At 36.6% G+C, this 22350-nt stretch overlaps 1 protein-coding gene across 5 annotated transcripts in view; it reads right to left on the reverse strand.

The window, feature by feature from the left end:
- ATAD2B (ATPase family AAA domain containing 2B) overlaps window positions 1-22350 on the reverse strand; it is a 215998-nt gene that overhangs the window by 89444 nt on the left and 104204 nt on the right. For all 5 annotated transcript variants that reach the window (XM_077152215.1, XM_077152214.1, XM_077152218.1 and 2 more), the window contains 2 exons: window positions 20201-20512; window positions 18035-18170 (listed from right to left, as the gene is read on the reverse strand). In XM_077152215.1, the coding sequence (XP_077008330.1) occupies window positions 18035-18170; window positions 20201-20512 (448 nt within the window). The remainder of the gene's footprint in view (window positions 1-18034; window positions 18171-20200; window positions 20513-22350) is intronic.

Here is a 22350-nt window from a genome sequence, read left to right on the forward strand (position 1 = left end):
CCAAAGAGGAAATACAAGTGGCTAAAAAGCGCATGAAAAGATGCTCATCTTGACTAGCTGTTAGGGAACTGCAAGTTAAAACCACAATGAAATCTCATTTCACACCTACCAGAATAGCGTCTATTAAACAAACAGGAAATTACAAGTGTTGGGATAGGATATGCAGAAAGAGGAACATTTATTCACTGCTAAAGGGAATGTAAAATGGTAAAGCACTGTGGAAGACAGCTCCTCAGAAAGTTAAATGTAGAGATGTAGTATGGCCTGGGAAAACAGCTATTCCGTATGTACCCAGAAAATCTGAAAACAGGGACGTGAAGAAACACCTGCATACCCCATGTTCATAGCAGAATTACTCACAATTGTCAAAAGATGGAAACAACTCATATGTCTATAAACCGATGAACAGATAAACAAAATGTGTAATGTACAGACAATGAAATATTATTCACTTGTAATAGTAAAAAGTATCAATTTTTCATCAATTGTAACAAATGTAATTACTGTCCTGTAATTACGCGTTGAAGAATACTTTGAAAACTATTGCTTTTTTATTTCTTTGCTTTGTATATATGTTATACTATACAATAAAAAAGTTAAAAAAGTTTTAAAAATAGGACAATTACAAAGAAAAGGGCTATCATCAATTGTAACAAATTTTCCTCATCAAAGCACATGTTGGCGGTGTGGAGGTATATGGGAGTCCTGTACTATACGCATGATCATTCTGTAAACCCAAACTTCTCTAATACAATTTTTTTAACTTATTTAATTATTAAACATAAGAACATACAAACATTCTTACCATATGATGATTCCATTCTACATATATAATCAGAAATTCACAATATCATCACATAGTCGTATATTCATCATCATGATCATTTCTTACAACATTTGCAGCAATTCAGAAAAAGAAAAAGGCAACAGAAAAAAATTCATACATACCATACCCCTCATCCCTCCCTCTCATTGATCACTAGCATTTCAATCTACCAAATTTATTTTAGTAGATTTTTAAAAAATATCTGTTCCCCCTATTATTTATTTATTTTTAATCCATATGTTTTACTTGTCTGTCAATAAGTTAGATATAAGGAGCATCAGACACAAGGTTTTCACAATCACACAGTCACTCTGTGAAAGCTATATCATTATACAATCATTTTCAAGAAACATGGTTACTGGAACACAGTTCTACATTTTCAGGCAGTTCCCTCCAGCCTCTCCATTACATCTTGAATAACAAGATGATATCTACTTGATGCATAAGAATAACCTCCAGGATAACCTCTCGACTCTGTTTGGAATCTCTCAGCCATTGACACTTTGTCTCATTTCCTTCTTCCCCCTTTTGGTCGAGAAGGTTTTCTCAATCCCTTCTAGCTCATTCTAGAATTTCTGTCTCAAGTTGCCAGGAAGATCCACACCCCTGGGAGTTATGCTCCATGTCTAATACAATTTTTTAATAATAATAATAATGGTAACAATGCTGACTATTATCGTAGCATTTTAAAATAGGACACAAGAGAACAGACTTCTGGGAAGATGGCAGAATAGGATAGGTCGAGTTCACCCCTGCTCCAAACTATAGCTAGAGAAGGGACAGAAAAAAGACCAGGAGAGTGATTCCAGCGTGTACGTGACCTTCTATACCAGGGCCTGGTTTAAGAAGCAGAGGAACTGAGACGCAGAGAATCGTCTAGGCTTTTCTGCTAGGTCAAACTGCCTAGTACATCCATTTCCAGATGGAGCCTGGAGCCATCAGGAGTGCACGGACAGGGGGATTGGGAGAAGGAAGTAAGCCAAGCCACCTTCCTTGAATACACTATATGTCCTACATCTTTGTCTTCCACACCATACCCTGCTCCTCTGCTCCAAGGCCAGCCTGAGCTGCACCTTGCACCACACGGCCAAAACACCATCACCTCCACCCAGTGCTCACAGACACCAGCGTTGAGATCATGACCCATGCATATACCTGCACCGCAACCCGTCACCAAACTGTTTTGCCCCACCCATGCCTCGCATCCTGCTCCACACCTGTTCCCCAAATACAGAGCTCTAGGACACTGAAGGAAATCAACATTCAAAGTAACCCTACCAAGATATCAACATGTGGCAAAGACAACAGAAGATAACTAACCATATGAAGAGGCAGATAGATACTGCCCAGTCTAATGATCATATTAAAACACTGGAGCAGACACAGATTTTGCAGCAGCTAATCAAAGTTGTGCATACAACTTTACCAAATAAAATCAGTGGGATGGTTAATGACATAAAGGAGATCAGGAAGACACTAGTAGAGTATAAAGAGGAATTTGAAAAAATAAATAGAAAAACAACAAATCAGATATCAATATTAGAAATACACAACAGCAGATTTGAAGAGGCAGAAGACTAAGCAAACTAGAGGACAGGAGAACTGATTTTGAACACACAAAAAAGCAAATAACAAAAAAGATGGAAAAATTTTAATCAGATCTCACAGAAATGAAAGACAAAACAAAGCACACAAATAAAAGATTCATCTGTGTCCCAGAAGGAGAACACAACAGTAGATGGCTAGGAACATCAGTAGAGGATATAATGAGGGAAAACTTGCAAACCTTTATAAAAGACATAAATCTGAAAATCAAAGCATTCCAACAAACTCCAAATAGAATAAACCCAAAAAGGCCTAGCCAAAGGTACATACTAATAAGTCTGTCAAATGTTGAAGAGAAGCAGAAAATCCTGAAAGTGGCAAGAGAAAAACAATCTACTACATACAAGCGAAATCAAATAAGACTGACTTCAGACTGCTCAACTGGCACCATGGAGGTGAGACGGTAGTGGTGTGATATATTTAAGATCCTGTAAGAAAAAGATCCAGCCAAAAGTTCTGTACCCAGCTGAACTGTCCTTCAAAACTGAGGGACAGATTAAAATTTTCACTCAAACTAAGGCTGAAAGAAAATGTCAACAAGAGACCAGCTCTATACAAAATATTAAAAGGAGTTCTGCTAGCCAAAAATAAAAAGACAGGAGAAGGACGTCGGGAGGAGGGCACAGAATTGAAGAGTACCAGTAAGGGTAATCTAAAGGATACAAAGAGAAAGAGGGAAAAGAATATATAGATCAGACAAATAAAATCCAAAGGATAAGATGATAGATTCAAGAAATACACTTCACAGTAATAACTTTGAATGTTAATGGACTAAATTTACCAATTAAAAGATACAAATTGGCAAAACAGATTAAGAAATATAATCCAGCTATATGCTGCTTACAACCCACTCATTGTAGATACAAGGATACAAAAACAGACCGAGAGCCAAAGGATGGAAAAAGCTGTTCCAAGCAACCTGTAACCCCAAGAAAGTAGGAGTAGCTATACTAATATCAGACAAAATAGGCTTTAAATGTAAAGCCATCGTAAGAGACAAAGAAGGACACATATATTAGTAAAAGAGACAATTAACCAAGAAGAAATAACAATCATAAATGTCTATGCTCCTAATCAAGGGGCTCCAAAGTACATGAGACAGACACTGGCAAAAGTGAAGAGAGTGATAGACATTTCAACAATAATAGTATGAGACTTCAATACACCACTCTCAACTATAGACAGAACAATCAGAGAGAGGACCAACAAGGAAACAGAGAACTTAAACAATCTGATAAATGAATTAGACCTAAGACATACATAGGTCGTTGCACCCCAAAACACCAGAATATACATTCTTCTCTAGTGATCATGGAACATTCTCCAGGATAGAACATATGTTAGGGCATAAAACAAGTCCTTATAAATTTTAAAACACTGAAATTATTCACAGCACTTTCTTTGATCACAATAGAGTGAAGCTGGAAAGCAATAAGCACCAAAGAAAAAGAACTTTCGCAAAGCTGTGGAGATTAAATAACACACTCTTAAACAATAAATGGGTCAAACAAGAAATTGCCAGAGAAATTGGTAGCTATCTGGAGACTAATTAAAATGAGAATACAACATATCAGAACATATGGGATGAGGCAAAGGCTGCGCTGAGATGGAAATGTATTGCTCTAAATGCCTATAATAAAGAAGAATAAAGAACAAAAACTGAGAACTTAACTGTACACCTGGACGAACTTGAGAAAGAACAGTAAACTAACCCCAAAGCAAATAAAAGAAGAAGAATGAAAAAAGATTAAAGCAGAGTTAAATGAATGGGAAAACAAAAGAACAAGAATCAAATAAATGAAAACTTATCTTTAAAAAAAAATCAGTAAAATCGATGGGCCACTAGCAAGGCTAACCAAGAAAAAAAGAGAGACGATGCAAATAAAACAATATCAGAAATGAGAGGGGAGTCATTACCATAGACCCTGAAGAAATTTTTTTAAAAATCAAGAGAGGATACTATGAACAAATACATGCCAACAAACTAGATAACTTAGATGAAATGGAAAAATTCTTGGAAACACACAAACAAGCTACACTGACTCAAGAAGAAATAGAACTCAACAAACCAATCACAAGTAACAAAACAGTCATCAAAAATCTTCCTACAAAGAAAAGTCCAGGGCCAGGGGAATTTTATCAAACACTTCAAAAGAACTAACACCAATCCTGCTCAAAATTTTCCAAAACTCATTTTATGAAGCTAACATCACTCTAATATCAAAACCAGGTAAAGACACTACAAGAAAGGAAAAATATAGACCAATCTCCTTAATGAACATAGATGCAAAAATTCTCAACAAAATATTAGCAAATCAAATTCAACAGCACATTAAAAGAATTGTAGACCATGGACCAAATGGGGTTTATACCAAGAATGCAAGATGGTTCAACACAAGAAAATGAGTTAATGTAATACAGCTCATTAACGAACTGAAGGGGAAAATCATATGATCATCTTGATTGATGCTGAAAAAGCATCTGACAAACTTGAACAACCTTTTCTGACAAAAATATTTCAAAAGGTAGTAGTCAAATGTAACTTCCTCAATATGATAAAAGCCATATATGAAAAACCCACACCCAGCATCATACTCAACAGTGACAACCTGAAAGCTTACGCCTATTGGAAATGAGATAAGATGCCCTCTGTCACCACTATTATTCAACACTGTACTACAAGCTCTAGCAAGAGCAATCGGGCAGGAAAAAGAAATGAAAGGAAACCAAATTGGAAAGGAAGAAGAAAACATTCATTATTTGCAGATGACATAATACTATACTTGCAAAATTCTGAGAAATCTACAACAAAGTTACTTGAGCCAATAAACAAATTCAGCAAGGTGGCAGGTTATAAAATTAACGTGCAAAAATCAGTAATGTTTCTATACACAAGTGTTCTAGTTTGATAGCTGCTGGAACGCAATATACCAGAAACAGAATGGCTTTTAAATAAGGTAATTTAATAAGTTGTTAGTTTATAGTTCTAAGGCTGAGAAAATGTCCAATTAAAACAAGTCTATAGAAATGTCCAATCAAAGGTACCCAGAGAAAGATGCCTTGGTTCAAGAAGGCCAATGATGTTCAGGGTTTCTCTCTCATCTGGAAAGGCACACCGTGAACACAGAGTTTCTCTCTTAGTTGGAAGGGGACATGGTAAACAAGGCATCCTGAGCTACTTTTTCTCCTGGCTTCCTGTTTCATAAAGCTCTCTGGGAAGCATTTCCCTTCTTCATCTCCAAAGGTCAGTGGCTTGTGGGCTCTCTGCTTCTCCTGGCAATGTCATTCTGCTCTGATCTCTCAGAATCTCTTATTCTCCAAAATGTTTCCTCTTTTATAGGACTCCAGAAACTTACCAAGACCCACCCAAACGGGTGGAGACATGTCGTCACCTAATCCAGCTTAACAACCACTTTTGAAACCACATCTCCAGGGAGATGATTTGATTGCAGTTTCAAACATACAGTATTGAAAAGGGACTATTCAACCTTTATGAAATGGGATTTAGATTAAAACATGGCTTTTCTAGGGGACACACATCCTTTCAAACCAGCAAAACAAGCAATGACCTAACTAAGGAGTCAATTGAGGAAAAAATTCTATTCAATCATAACTAAAAGAATCAAGTTATCCTTATGTAGATAGTTTGACTGAACACCATAAGTACTTGGAATCTCAGGTAGGACATGAGATTTTGTTGGTTTGTCCACAGTGATGCCCCGATGAATCCCAGAGTGAGTCAATCAGTGAGTGGAAAAGTATTTGCAAAGCCCCCTTCAGGGAATGGTGAGAACAGGGAGAAATTCAACTTCCCCAAGTTGAATTCTTGATATTCTCACAAGCAGTGTAGACAACCAAAGCTATAGGCTGAGCCCCCAGTCTTGGGGTTTGTTCATATGAAACTTAACCCCACAAAGGATAGTTCAAGTCTACTTAAAATTTAGGCCTAAGAGTTACCCCCAAGAGAGCCTCTTTTGTTGCTCAGATGTGGCCTCTCTCTCCAGCCAACACGATGAGCAGTCTCACCACCCTCCCCCTCTCTGCATGGGACATGACTCCCAGGGGTGTGGACCTTCCTGGCAACATGGGACAGAGATCCTGGAATGAGCTGAGACTCAGCATCAAGGGACTGAGAAAAAACCTAGAATGAGCTAAGAATTAACATCAAGGGATTGAGAGAACCTTCTCGACCAAAGAGGGAAGAGTGAAATGAAACTAAGTGTCAATGGCTGAGAGATTCCAAACAGAGTCAAGAGGTTATTCTTACACATTAAGTAGATATCACCTTGTTGTTCAAGATGTAGTGGAGAGGCTGGAGGGAACTGCCTGAAAATGTAGAGCTGTGTTCCAGTGGCCATGTTTCTTGATGATGATTGAACAATGATATAGCTTTCACAATGAGACTCTGTGAATGTGAAAACCTTGTGTCTGATGCTCCTTTTAGCTACTATATCAACAGAAGAGTAGAACATACAGAATAAAAATAAATAATAGGGGGAACAAATGTTAAATTTAGTTTGAAATGTTAGTGGTAAATGAAAGCGAGGGGTAAGGGGTATGGTATGTATAATCTTTTTTTTCTCTGTTATCATTTTATTTCTTTTTCTGTTGCCTTTTTATTTCTTTTTCTGAATCAATGCAAATGTTCTAAGAAATGATGAATATGTGCGGTTTTGCCCAACCGCTAAGCTATCGGGGACCCTCTACTCCTCAGCTTCTCACTGCTTGCTAGACGACGCTGCCGCACGCAGAAAAGGGGCTCGAGCCGGGGGTCTGGGTCCAAGGGGCGCGCGCAGGAGACCTCGCTGCGGGTCTAAAGGACTGGAGGCCGAACCAATTAAGGCATAAAGCGAGGTAGCTTTATTGTTGGTAGACGCTTATGCCAGGGCCGCCAGAAGCTAAAGACCACGAGGCTTGAAGAGCCCTGGATTATATACAGTTTGAGGAGAGGCGGAGTTAGGGTGTGGCCTCCAGGGGAGGGTAGCCAATCACACAGGGAGGACGGATGAGTGACTGTGACCACAGAGATGCTGTTCCTGAGTGTACCCATAGCAGAGGATGTTGGGTAGGTGGAGGACTAAGGAGAAGGCCAATAGGGTTAGAGAGACAAGGCTGCATCATCACTAGTCGCTGGTGAGGCTTGTAATTCAGAGGCTTAGAAGAACCAGACGTGCCAAAATGGCGAGGGAGGGAGAGAAAGAGACTAAGCCACCAGGCCAAGAATAAAATTATGCCACAAATATGCAACTATGTGATGATATTAAGAATTATTGATTGTATATGTAGAATGGAATGATACCTTAATGTTTTGTTATTAATTTTTTTAATTAATAAAAAAAGAAAGAAAGAAATATTAAAAAACAAAATCTCCATGGGCAAAAGATAAAAAACTAACAATTTAAAAAAAATATATAAAAGCATTGTGAAAATGTTAATTCAACAAATATTTGTAGAAAGCCTCTTATGCTAAATGTCTCAGTCCTAGGCACCCAACAATAACACTGTCATCATGGTGTTCATAATTAAGAGATATTTAGTAGAAAAAGGAAATATACAGATTACAATAATCAGTGTCATTAATATGTGGCATTGTTTCAACACAGGTTGCTTTGGGAGACCCTAGTTAGGGACTCACTAACTGCCTTTCCTGGAAAGTGTTGGCAAAGCAGAAAATCAACTGACTGGGGGCAGGAGAGATAAATTGTAAGAAAGAAACAATAGGATATAAAAAGGACCAGAGGCTAGAAAGAACTTTGTTCTTTGGGGTATTGATATAATTCATACAGCCAGCTTCTTATGAGGTATTGGGACAATGGAATGATAAAGCTGCTGGGGTTGAGGTAGGGAAGAGGGAAGGAGAGTCAGACTACAAAAAAAAAAGAAAGAGGCTTTTAAGTCATGTTAAAAGTGGGGAATTGAGTCCAGGTCAAGATGGCAGCTTAACAATGTGCGCATTTTAGTTCTTGAATTAAATGCTGTTTAGTTTAGTTTTACCCCGGCTGTTCTTGAACCAAGGTATCTTTCCATGGATGCCTTAATTTGGACATTTTCACAGTCTTAGACCTGCAAACTTGCAACTTAATAAATTCCCTTTTTAAAAGCTATTCTGGACTTCCGGGTCAAGATGGCGGCTTAACAACGTGCGCGTTTTAGTTCGTCCTCCAGAACAACTACTAAATAACCAGAAACAGTACAGAACAGCTCCTGGGGCCACGTCAGTGACCAGACACACAGCGTACCCCAGTCTGGACCAGCTGGACCGGCTGCGAGCACCCCCCAGAACCATGAGTTTCCAAAGCTGTGGCGGCCAGCACCCCTCCCCCACAGCTGCTTCCCAGAGGGGAAAGGAAAGGACTTTACCAGCAGCAGGGACTGGGCACAATCAAACGCCAACTGTGGCAAAATTAACAAATTCTGACTACTAAAAATAGGCCCCCAGCTTAGGTGAACCTTGTCAAAGTGGAGGTTGCTCATTTTTGCCCCGGCACCAAGGGTGTAGTACTGATGGAAAAAGGGGGGGGGGGGGGGGGGAAAGAAGGAAAAAGAGGTTTTTGTGGCTGTGTTTCTACAAAGGCTTGACTGCCTTTGGATGTAGCAGCAGGAATTCTCGGGCTGCGGCTGCCCCGGGCATAGGCAGAAGTGAGCCCTTTTGGGGGCTTGTCTGGAGCCTGTGCCTTCCCCAGGGGAGAGGTGAAGCCCCACTCAGGTGGAATCCCTCCCTCAAGGAATTCAGACACCAGGGCTTGGTAATTTGAAGCCATGAAAACCAGCCTACAACCTCTCCTCTGTCTCCACCATGCCCCCAGCAGGGAGAGTGCTGGTGGGACATGCAGGCAGACAAGCGCCACATACTGGGCAGGATAAGAAAAACAGAGTCCAGACACTTCACAGGAAAGTCTTTCAAACTGCTGGGTCTCACTCTCAGGGAAAACCGATGTAGGTGACTCTTTCCTCCTGATAGGAGACCAGTTTGGTCTGGGAAAATCCGGCTGGGGGCTATAATACCTCAGTAGACCCTCCTATGGATGGAAGGGGGGAAGCACCATACAAGCAGGGCAAGAAGCAAGAAAACAAGAACCAAAAAATTCTCCTCTTTTAAACAAAACTTAAGCTAGAGGTCCAGATAAAGCTGAACTGAATGTGAAAGAACAGATAGACAACAAATTCATCCAGCAAGAAAACCCTAGGTAAAAGAAGTGAAAGCAATCTCCAAAATAAACTAATTAAGGTAATTAAATGCCTAGATGCCAGCAAAAAATAACAAATCACACTAGGAAAATTGAAGATATGATCTAGTCAAAGGAACAAACCAACAATTCAAATGACATACAGGCGCTGAAACAATTAATTCAGAATATACGAACAGACATGGAAAACCTCATCAAAAACCAAATCAATGAATTGAGGGAGGATATAAAGAAGGCAAGGAATGAACAAAAAGAAGAAATTGAAAGTCTGAAAAAACAAACCACAGAACTTCTGGGAATGAAAGGCAAGGTGGACGAGATGAAAAAAAGAATGGAAACCTACAATGGTAGAGTTCAAGAGACAGAACACAGGATTAGTGAACTGGAGGATAGAACATCTGAAATCTGGCAAAAAAAAGAAAATATAGGGAAAAAATGGAAAAATATGAGCATGGACTCAGGGAATTGAAAGACAATATGAAGCGCATGAATATACGTGTTGTGGGTATCTCAGAAGGAGAAGAAAAGGGAAAAGGAGGAGAAAAACTAGTGGAGGAAATTTTATCACTGAAACTTTCCCAACTCTTATGAAAGATTTAAAATTACAGATCCAAGAAGTGCAGCGTACCCCAAAGAGAATAAATCCAAATAGAAATACTACAAGACATTTAATAATCAGAATGTCAGAGGTCAAAGAGAAAGACAGAATCTTAAAACCAGCAAGAGAAAAGCAATCCGTCACATACAAGGGAAGCCCAATAAGACTGTGCTTACATTTCTCAGCAGAAACCATGGAGGCAAGAAGACAGTGGGATGACATATTTAAATTATTAAAAGAGAAAAACTGCCAACCAAGAATTCTATATCCAGCAAAACTGTCCTTCAAAAATGAGGGAGAAATTAAAACATTTTCAGACAAAAAAATCACTGAGAGAATTTGTGACCAAGAGACCAGCTCTGCAAGAAATACTAAAGGGAGCACTAGAGACAGATACAAAAAGACAGAAAATAGAGGTGTGGAGAAGAGTGTAGAAAGAAAAACTATGAGTAAAGGTAAAAAGAAGGAAAATTAGATATGACATATAAAATCCAAAAAGCAAAATAGTAGAAGAAAGTACTACCCAGGCAGTAATAACACTTAATATTAATGGCTTAAACTCCCCAATCAAAAGACATAGACTGGCAGAATGGATTAAAAAACAAGACCCATCTATATGCTGTCTCTACTCAAAGGACATGAGAGCAAGGACACAAATGGACATTTACACACCAATGTTTATAGCAGCATTATTTACAATTACCAAGAGATGGAAGCAGCCAAAATGTCCATCAACAGACGGCTGGCTAAACAAACTGTGGCATTTACATAAGATGGAATGTTATGCATCTGTAAGACAGAATAAAGTTATGAAGTATGTAACAATATGAATGGACCTTAAGGACATTATGCTGAGTGTGATTAGCCAGAAACAAAAGGACAAATACTGTATGGTCTCACTGATATGAACTGACATTAGTGAATAAACTTGGAATATTTCCTTGGTAACAGAGACCATCAGGAGATAGAAATAGAGTAAGATATTGGGTAATTGGAGCTGAAGGGATACAGATTGTGCAACAGGACTGAATATATCAGAAATGGACAGCACAATATTACCTAACTGTAATACAATTATGTTAAAACACTGAATGAAGCTGCATATGAGAATGATAGAGGGAGGAGGGCTGGGGCATAAATGAAATCACAAAGAAAGATAGACGATACACACTGAGATGGTATAATCTAGGAATGCCTAGAGTGTATAATGATAGTGACTAAATGTACAAATTTAAAAAATGTTTTTGCATGAGGAAGAACAAAAGAATGTCTTTACTGCAGTGTGCTGAAAATAGATGGTAATTAATATTTTTAAATTTCAAGTTATGTGTGAGACTAAAGCAAAAAATGTTTATTTGGTGCAAATTTATACTTTGACTAGTGCATCTCCTAATATAACTTATGTAGATAGTTGGTTGAACACCTTAAGGACATGTAACTTTGTATAGGACAGGAGATTTTGTTGGTTTGTCCAGGTGATGCCCTGATGAATCCCAGATTGGTTTGATCAGTGAGTGGAAAAGTATTTGCAAAGTCCCCTTTGGGGAATGGTGAGAACGGGGTAAAACTCAACTTTCCCAAGTTGAATTCTTGATATTCTCACAAGCAGTGTGGGCAACCAAAGCTATAGGCTGAGCCCCCAGTCTTGGGGTTTGTTCATATGAAACTTAGCCTCACATGGGATAGGTCAAGCCTACTTAAAATTAGGCTTAAGAGTCATCCCCAAGAGAACCTCTTGTGTTGCTCAGATGTGGCCTCTCTCTTCAGCCAACACAGTAAGCAAACTCACCACCTTCCACATCTACGTGGGACATGACTCCCAGGGGTGTGGATCTTCCTGGCAACGTAGGACAGAAATCTCAGAATGAGCTGAGATTCAGCATCAAGGGATTGAGAAAAACCCTAGAATGAGCTGAGACCCAGCATCAAGGGATGGAGAAAATCCTCTTGACCAAAAGGGAGAAGAGTGAAATGAGACAAAGTATCAATGGCTGAGAGAGTCCAAACAGAGTCAAGAGGTTATCCTGGAGGTTATTCTTACGCATTAAGTAGATATCACCTTGTTAACCAAGATGTAATGGAGAGGCTGGAGGGAACTGCCTGAAAATGTAGAGCTGTGTTCCAGCAGCCATGTTTCTTGATGATGATTGTATAATGATATAGCTTTCACAATGTGACTGTGTGATTGTCAAAACCTTGTTTCTCATGCTCCTTTTATCTACCTTGACAACAGATGAGTAGAACATATGGAATAAAAATAAATAAGAGGGAGAACAAATGCTAAAATAAATTTAGTTTGAAATGCTGGTGATCAATGAAAGGGAGGGGTAAGGGGTATGGTATGAAAAATATTTTTTTTTCTGTTTTTGTTTTACTTTTCTGTTGTCTTTTTATTTCTTTTTCTGAATTGATGCAAATGTTCTGGGAAATGATCATGATGATGAATATGCAACTAGGTGATGATATTGTGAATTGCTGAGTATATGTATTGGGAATGTTTGTGTTTCTTTCTTGTAATTTTTTTTTAATAAAAAAAATTTTTTTTAATGGGGAATTTTTACTGAAGGCAATGGAGAACCACTAGGGTAGCTAAACAAGGGAGTGACATAACTAAATATGTGTTTGGGGAAGATAACGCTAACTCAGTGTGAGAGGGCTTGGAAAGAAGGCAAAATAGGAGGAAGAAAAACTAGTTTGGAATCTACTATAGAAACTCGGAAGGAGATGATGATAGTTGAGACAGGAGGAGTAACAGAGAGAGTAAGTAGAAATAGCTGGAGATGAGACTTATATAGTAAGAAAAATCAACCGGATTTGGTCATTGGATATAAAAGGGGAGAAAAAAGAATGAATTCAAGATGAGGCCCAATTCTAGCTGGGACAACTGAATGAACAGTGACACCATAAATAACAGACTCACAGGAAAATGGGAGAGTTCAGTTATATGCAGAAAGATCTGTGTTAAAAAGGTAGCTAGACAGGGTCTAGAGCTCAAGAGCAATTGAAACTCAAGAGTTGTAGACATTAACATAGAGGTGAAAAAATTAAGAAAATAAAAATGAAAATAATGAGAAACATCTTTTATCTGTTAAACTGATGATCTAAAAAACAATCATAATATTCACCAGTAATAGTAGAAAATGGGAAAACTGATAATCTCACAACTAGCAGGAGTGAAAAAATTTACAACTTTTCTGAAATTTATGTTAAGTCTAAATATGCCAAAACATATGTATAAGAATATTCTCCAAATCACCCCACTCCCAAGAATTTCCCTACCTCTTACATTCTTCACATATTTTTTCACAGCACTTCTATTTATTTTTTAGGTTTACTATTTATTGTGTATCTCCTTCCACTAACATGTAAGCTCTCTGAAACAGGGATCTTAGTGCATTTTCTTCAGTCATGTATTCCAAGCACCTGTGACACCTGGCCCATGATGGGCACTTACAAAATACACGGATGAGTGAATATGAGTGAACAATGGAATGACTCAAATAAGAAAATATTCTTTTCACCCATCTGTCAGTGGTAAAGATTTAAAAAAAGAAACAACTCTGAATTGACAGGGGTAAAGGAAAAATGGCTCTCTCATAGATTGGCGGTGAAAATGTAAATTGGTACAACTTTTCTGAAGAGCAATTTAACCACCTAGGTCACGTTTTAAACGTGAATATGACCCTAAACATAGTAATCACAGTTCTTGACTCATAACCCAAAGTTCTCAATCAGATAAGAGTAAAAAGATACACACTTAGAAAATTAAATATCACAGCACCATTTTATGCAAGAGGAAATTTGAAAACTTCAATTTTTCTCAATAATGTTATATAAATTACAGAGACCCATAAAATAAAATACTATGCATCTATTGTTTATTTATTTATTTATTTTGTCATGTGCAGGCTCCAGGAATAGAACCCGGGTCTCCAACATGGCAGGAGAGAACTCTGCATCAAGGCACCATTGTCTGCCCATGCATCTATTTTTAAATGATGCTAAACATCATTATTTTATATTGGAAAGCGACATTCCCAACACTTAGCAACAGAACAAGTACATTAAAAATACATAAAAGGACTTTTTAGAACTTCACCCCGTTCCATGGAACAACTAGAGAAGTGACAGATAAACAATTGAGAGAGCGGTTCCAGGGTATTAGTGACCAGAGAGGGACTTCTACATTAAAAAGGGAGGCCATGGGTGAAAAAGCAGAGAAATTGCAGTTGAAAGGATGGGGTGAGTTTACCCAGTCATGACTGCACCTAGGTGGACTGCTACACACAGGCCAGAGCAGGGGCCAAAGGAGCAAGGCACTCCTGTATTTCCATTTCCACACTGGCTTGACAGATCTTCCCTCTCAGCTCTGCAGTAGGGCATTCCTGTGAGGAAACTGGAAGCTAGCAGACCAGGTATACCTACGCACAGAGAACCTGCGTTGCATAATACCTACAACCCGCCCAAGGCAGGCTGCTATAGGCGTCTGATTTGGGCAGAGACTGGGAGACCTCCATTCAGGAAGAATGGAGGATGCAGAACTGAGCCGATCAGACAATTGGCCAGCAAAAGAGACTCCCTGGGTCCTGTTGCTTCTATCATTTCTCCACAGAGGCCTGGCTGATTCAGGCATGCATGGGTGGAGAGTTGGGAATGAGGAAATGAGTCACGCCACACTACCAGGCAGTACCAAGCTGGCTATGTGCAGGTGTAAATGAAATCCTCAGTCCCAGAGTCCAAAGTCTTTCCACACTGGAGCCTGCGGACCACCAGATCCATCATGCCCACAAGCAGATTCTCTGCTGATGTGCCCAATGCTGAACCCTCAGTCTCCGTTTGTGGATTTCAACATGTACCGAGACATTCAGCTTTAACTGGACCTTCACATGGCTGGGAAGAGGTGGAACTGAGGGAAACAGGTGGCTGAAAAGTGCCACCTACTGGGAAGACAAAGAAAGCATAGTCTGACAAACTGCCTTCCTGCCTAGCTTTTAACAGATCTTCAAATAGAGCTACACCTCTTACATTAAGGTCCCAGCCTTGGTTTGGCAGGGAATTCCTGACAAACCAAGTACAAAAAAGACCTTCAATGCAAATCCAACCAATTACAAAATCTTAGATGAGCAAGGGGAATAAACTCTCAAAATAAACTTATTAAGATAATCAAATGCCTCAAACTCAGCAGAAAATCACAAAACACATGAAGATGCAAGAAAATATGGCCAGCCAAATGATAAAATTAGAATACCAGAGGAGACACAAATTTGGAACTAATTAAATATATTTGTAGAAACTCCTAAGTAAGTTCCATGGGTTTGCAAAAGACAAAGGATATCAAGAAGACAGTAGAAGAACATAAAGAATTATCTGAAAGAATAAGTAGAAAAATAGCAGCTCTGATGGAAATGAAAGATACTGTAGATCAAATTAAAAATATACTAGAGACATACAACAGCAGATTTGAAGAGGTAGAAGAAAGAATAAGTGAATTACCATGCACAAGAGTAACTTTCCAGAAACCTACACCCTCCAGATGGGTCCCTGGTCCAAATAAGTCCTGAAACCTAGAGGGCTCAGCCTCTCCAGAACATCAAACAGTTCCATCTCCTACCCCATATTAGTGACAGACCCTTCCAATATGAAAAATATAGAATGGCCATAGCCCAAACTCCCCTAAAGAGAGAGATGGAAAGATCAAAGGTGATGCTGGAATTATACAGTGAAGATAGGATTTAACAAATGAACATGAATGCTGAATCATTAAATTGCTACCTTTTAGTCTCCAGTATCTTAGAGCAGCTAGAAGTAAAAACCTAAAATTGTAGAATTGTAACACATTTAAAACGCTGAAATATGTTCTACAACTAATTGTGGTGCTGTGCTTTGAAATTTATTGCTTTTTTGTATATATGCTGTTTTTCGCAAAAAAAAGAAGGAAAAAAGTAGATTGTGATGATAAAAAATATTTAAGCCTTCTAGCCTATATTCTGTAGACTATAGAAGGAAAAAAATGTAAGAGGATCATATGGTAGCCCATGACAAACTCTGGTATCTGTCCTATATCTACTTGTTGAAGAGTGCTTTGAAAACTATTGCATTTTTATTCCTTGGCTTTGTTTACATATGTTATACTATACAATTAAAAAGTTAAGAAAAAAATAGAATACGCAAACTAGAGAACAGGACAACTGAAAGTGCAAAAGAATAGACAGCAAAAAAGACAGAAAATTTTGAATTGGATCACAGGGAAATGATGAACAACATGAAGTGCACAAATATAAAAATCACTGGTGTCCCAGAAGGAGAGGAGTAAAGGGCTAGGAAGATTATCTGAACAACTAATTGGGAAAAAACTTCCCAACCCTTATAAAAGACATAAATATACAAATCATTATATTGATATTTCTTTTAGTCTCCAGTATCTTAGAGCAGCTAGAAGTAAAACTTTTAAATTGTGGAACTGTAACCCATACCAAACTCCGAAATCTGTTCTACAGATGTGCTTTGAAATTTGTTGTTTTTTTGTATATGTGGTGTTTTTCACAAAAATGAAGGGAAAAAAAAGTCGATTGTAATGATAAAAAAATATTTATTCCTTCTAGACTCCAATGTTCTGGAGCAGCTGGAAAGAAAAATCTGAGATGATGAGACATCAAGCAGAATGCAAGACAAACTCTGGGATCTGTCTTGTAACTACTTGTTGAAGAGAGCTTTGAAAACGATTGTTTTTTTCTTTCTTTGCTTTATATATATGTTATATTATACAATTTAAAAAGTTAAAACAATATATTTAAAAAAAAACAAGAAAAAAAAAATCAAGAGCCTAGAGAAGAAAAGAGTTTCTGATAGGAGAGTTTGCTGTTAAAGAGCACATCATTAGCCTCAAGTGAAAAAAAAAGAAAAACAAGAAAAGGTTATCAATGCATGCAAATAAGTCTAACTTTGCAAAATTTTACCAAAACCTACATGGGGGAAATCTATGATTCATGTTGGAAACTTTGATTCAAGTTGAAGATTTAAATTTGTTCAAAATACCTCTAAGGAATAAAAAGTACATACAATCCAGGCTCTTTCAATAAGGAGTACTATTAGACCTACCCAACTGTAGTCCTTTAACTACTATGCTTACGGAAATACATGTGAAAAAGCTGTTAGTATCTGAAAACTAAATTGGCCTATTAATTTAGAATTATATTGGCATGAAAGTTGTTTATCCATTAAAGTGCAGAGTAAAAGGTGCCTAGCATACATAGTAAAAAGTAAACACAAACAGAATAACCATTAAACCCAACTCAGGAAAATGTAGATTAGTGAGGTTTTGTAGAATCAAAAAGTTGTTTATTCAGCAATTTCTAATTAAAAAATTTGTCTTACACTTAGAGCCCCTAAACTATCATCTGATACTTATCACATCTTAAGGTACTTTTAGATCATGGTAAATACTTCATTACTTTTACTTTAATTTTAAATAAAATTGCTGATTTTCTAATGGTAATTCTTCCCCACCCCATCCTATTCCTGACCCAAAAAAACAAACAAACAAACAAACAAACAAAAACCAAGGGATTCCATTACAAAAGAAAAAACTGCAGCAATTAAGATTCTGAAGATCAGGAAAAAAGAAATTTTAAGTTGACCACAAACTCATTATTACTTTACAAAAAAGCATATACAGTAAAAGTTTTTCAGTTATGTTCTTTTTTACACTAGAAAAACAAAGTCCTTAAAGCTTACAATAAGTAAAAACATACTACAATTCTAACTGTAGTGTTACAAATATAACTCTAAATTAAAGGAAATTCAATATAAAATACTCACATTGTAAAATGAAGGTAGGGTTTATGTACAGCAGCAGATGATGACTGTTTCTTTGGTGATCCTGAATGACAACTGGTCTCAAAAATTGACAGAGTATTCTCATCGTCACTATCATCTAAAATTAGAGTTTCTATATCTGTTTAAAAAATCAGTAAGGTTATGAAGATTATAAAACCTTTAATATTAGTGCCCCACCAAGACTAAGGAAAACTGGGTTAAAAAATCAAACAAAATAAAACTATTTATGAAATTATAAAGATTTACCAGGCAAACGGGACAAAGTACAATATTTTAAATACTTCTTGAAAAAAATTTCACATTTACAGATAAGTGTTACAAGATGTAATTGAGAGATTTTCATTGCCTAACTCTAACAAGTCTGGAGAAGTAGCAGTCTCATTAAATTCTTACTTACCAACAAAATCACTCAATTAATTCTGATCAAACACAGTCTATTTCACATAAGATACTTGGTTTAATTAATAGGATAGTTGAGACTAGCCCATTTTTTACAAAAGCAACACCACACACACTTCTTAAGTAAAACCTAATCCAGTTAAGATGGAATCAAGTCAGAACAAAGCTAATCTTAAAAATGCATTCATTCAAGCAGCATTAGTCTTAAATTACCACTCAATAGACTGACTGGAATAAAATCCCTACCAAGAGTTAAAAATGTACCTAGGCTACTTCTTGAAGTAGTAATGGTTAAGAAGTATTAATAGTTATAACTCACAAATACATATCAAAAGTGCCAATTTATTCAAATACAAAGCTATGCTAAAATATGTAGGGAACACACAGAAAAATTTTTAAAAAAGATAGTCTTTCTAAAGTGAGATACTAAATTGTGCTGGTAGACATAGATCTCTGGGGCTTTTAAAAGCTAAATACTTGAGACAACTATTATTTAAAAAAAATTTTTAATTAATCTGGAAAATAACTGCATATCTTTTGAACTGGTAAAAATTACAAATATAGAATACTTTATACTTACGGGGAAAATTATAAGAAAACAGAAAACATTGCCATAAAATCATAAAATGGTAATTCTCAAATGTAAATATAGGGGCTATCATATCTCAGTAAGGAAGGTAAGATTTTATGATTTTCTGAAGATATGAGTTTTTTAAAAGATTGGGAAATTTGGGGGGAAAAATGAATATTCCCAGTTTCGAAATAGCAGAGATAAGAAATGTACAATTCACGGTATAGTGTGGCTCTGAGATACTCAATAAAACATTTGCTTCCTATTCTAGGTGCTTAACTGAAGAAATCAAGTAGTCATGTGAGTCTATCAAAAGAAATTAAAGTTTCTAGAAAAAATTAATTTATGGTGACATTGAACTGTTACAGTGACAAAACAATATGCTTGCTATTTTACTATATATATTTTTAGTGTTATATAATTTATTGAAAAATCTTTCATTTGGTGCAGACCACATGCCAAACAAAGTGTTAGGTAGTGGGGAAATTAAGATAATTAAAACACAAAACTTTCCCTTCAAAGTTCATGGCCTTAATTAGATTAGTATATAACTAAACTTTTAGTTTTTTTCCATAATGAGTGATGTTTTTAAAGGCAGCTTTCTGGTTTTCAAACTCAGGTTCAAAGCCAAAACTTGAGGTAGAATTCAAGACCCTCTACAAAACAGGCCCCAATTTATTCTTACCACTAGCTTATACTTCAATTAGATCATAAATCCCTACATGTGGGTCAATCTTTCCTTTTCCATGGCTTTGTTCAAAATATTCCGTTTACCTGGAATGCCCTATTCATCCTCTATTTCTCATCATTAAAATTCTAGTTATTTTTCTAGGTGCATCTCAAGAATTCTTCTTCATTAAATTTTCCGGAGCCCTCCAATAGGATACACTTGCCCTTTTACAGGTCCCTACAGCCTTTTGTCATACTGCTCTGAACCCTGTCTTATGCTGTAAAACCCATGCCTGTGTCTTGCTCTGATCTCTGTGCAAATAACAACAAAATGTATTGATGAGCTGAATCCAGAAAAGTATTAAAATCACAGAAAAGTATTGAGTGAACATACAGTGTTCATAGCACATAGAGCATATAAAAATAATCCTATGAGGAAACTCAGAATTTATTTACTTAGTCCTGTACTTTTGACATTATAAGAATATGAAAAAAGTAATTTATAGTACCTTCTTTCTTGTCACTCTGGCTAATTTCAGCATGAGGAAACACTTTTTGCAAGACTGCTAGGATATTGTTGAAGCTTCTTTCCAGCAGTGGCCTTATGATGGGGGATAGTGCATGTCCTGAAGACATCACAGCACGTTGGGAAGCAGGTACAATATTCTGCATTGCATGATAAAAATCTTGTGCGCTGAGCACTATTGAAGAAACATCCAGCTGCAATTTATGACTGCTAGCATAGATCTGAGGGTAACGCCTCCTCAGGGCAATCAGGGCAGCTTCAGTGCACAGGGCCTTGATATCAGCTCCACAGTAGCCTAATGCACAAAAGGAAAAGGATAACAAAGCTCATTCTTCCAAGCACTGATCATGCTTTGCAAATATACATATCCTTAGCTTTTCAAATAATAATCAGTACTAAGTCAAAAAGTATATACAATTTTATCTGCAAATTAAAACTGATCACTGAAAATCACCTAATAAAATTACCTAAAGGTCAAATGCTTTTAATATTTTTCTAAGAACTCTAAATTATTTTATTATAAAACCAACTTATTCATTGTGAGTAAAAATAGCAATGAATTGTGGAAAAAATATTGAAAAGCATTGCATTCTTAAAGTCCTCAATTAGGAGAAAACTTAATACAACCTCAGAAAATTGAATTCAGAAAACCATGAAATTAAGTATTAACATTGTCTCATTATAGCAATCTATTTCCTAAAATAATTCTTCAGAATAACAAGATTTACTATTACTCTCATTTTATTTTCTATTTCTCAATGAATAAATATGAAAAAAAATATCTTTTCCTGTGGCATACATATCTGTTGCAACAGTTCAAAAAATGACTGCAGAACACTAGCTGAATTTAAAATAATCTATGGATATGATAAAAGCATATGAATTCTGTCCTCGATATCAGAGAAAGTAAAGAATAAACTACCATCTTGAAACAATATAAACAATCACATTTCTTTTTGTTCTATTAAAATATATACACAGCTAATGAACATACTATATGGCCCTATTTTAAGTAAAAAAGCCCAAGTATTTAAAAGTGCTCAAAAACACTTTATGTAATAATGTTACCCGTAACAATTGTTTAGCTAATAACATGTTAATTACATACATAAAAATAATGCATTCTTCATTTTTTCCTAATTTATTCCAGATAAAAAGTTTATCAACAATAAAAGATTCCATTTAAAGAAGTAAACTTTCATGTAGATTATCATAACCAACAGATGATAAATGATGGGAAATAGTATCTTCATATTTGCTTGTGAGGGAGAACTACTGGCTTATATCAACCTTTACTACCCACCTGAAAAAAAACAAAGTAACTTAAACAAAATATATTGATACTCAAGCCTCACAATAAAATTAGTGAATCAAATCTCTGGGGTTTGATATCATAAATGTATATTTTGAGGAAGCTTAAAAAGTGATTCTTATGCACATAAAAGATTGTGAACTACTGACTTAATATGCTTCCTACTAAACCCTAAAACATAATTAAAAATATGTTACAACCAGGGTTAACATGGGTTAATTTAGGGTGACCACATGTCCTGGTTTATGCCTCTTGATAATTAATAGTATAACTTTTTATCACTGGTTTGGACAATAAATTATATGATTATTATAGTAATACTGAAAATTGATTACAGCCTTTTAAGAGTTAAAAGTTGACAAAGAAATTACAAGCATCCCTTTCATAAGAACGCTGTAAGCATATTAATTCTACAATTACAATTCTACTACTGAGCTGAACACAAATATCTAGATACCAGAAAAAGAACATCCTTGAATACATCTATTTGCATGAAAATTCTGCAGACTAAATATTTAGCTATTTAGAGAGATTAGTCTAGAAACAAGATCACAACAAAATTTAATGAAGCTATTTTTTTAAGTAAAATATCTAACACAGCAAGGAAGGAACCACAAGACAGAGGCCTCACTACTGCTACGCTTTCGTTGCTCTGGCCCTCTTAGTGAAAATGGAGCAGAGAATTTATGAGTCGGTTTACACCTCACATTAACCTTAAGCATTTACTATTTGTGTGAATATTCTCAAAACCAAGGTATGATGCTGAAGAAATTTTTCCTCACTTAAAAATCACACCAATCATCCACGCAAAACCTCTAAAT

This window comes from Tamandua tetradactyla, chromosome 3 (genome assembly GCF_023851605.1).
Source record: "Tamandua tetradactyla isolate mTamTet1 chromosome 3, mTamTet1.pri, whole genome shotgun sequence".
Classification (NCBI taxonomy): domain Eukaryota; kingdom Metazoa; phylum Chordata; class Mammalia; order Pilosa; family Myrmecophagidae; genus Tamandua; species Tamandua tetradactyla.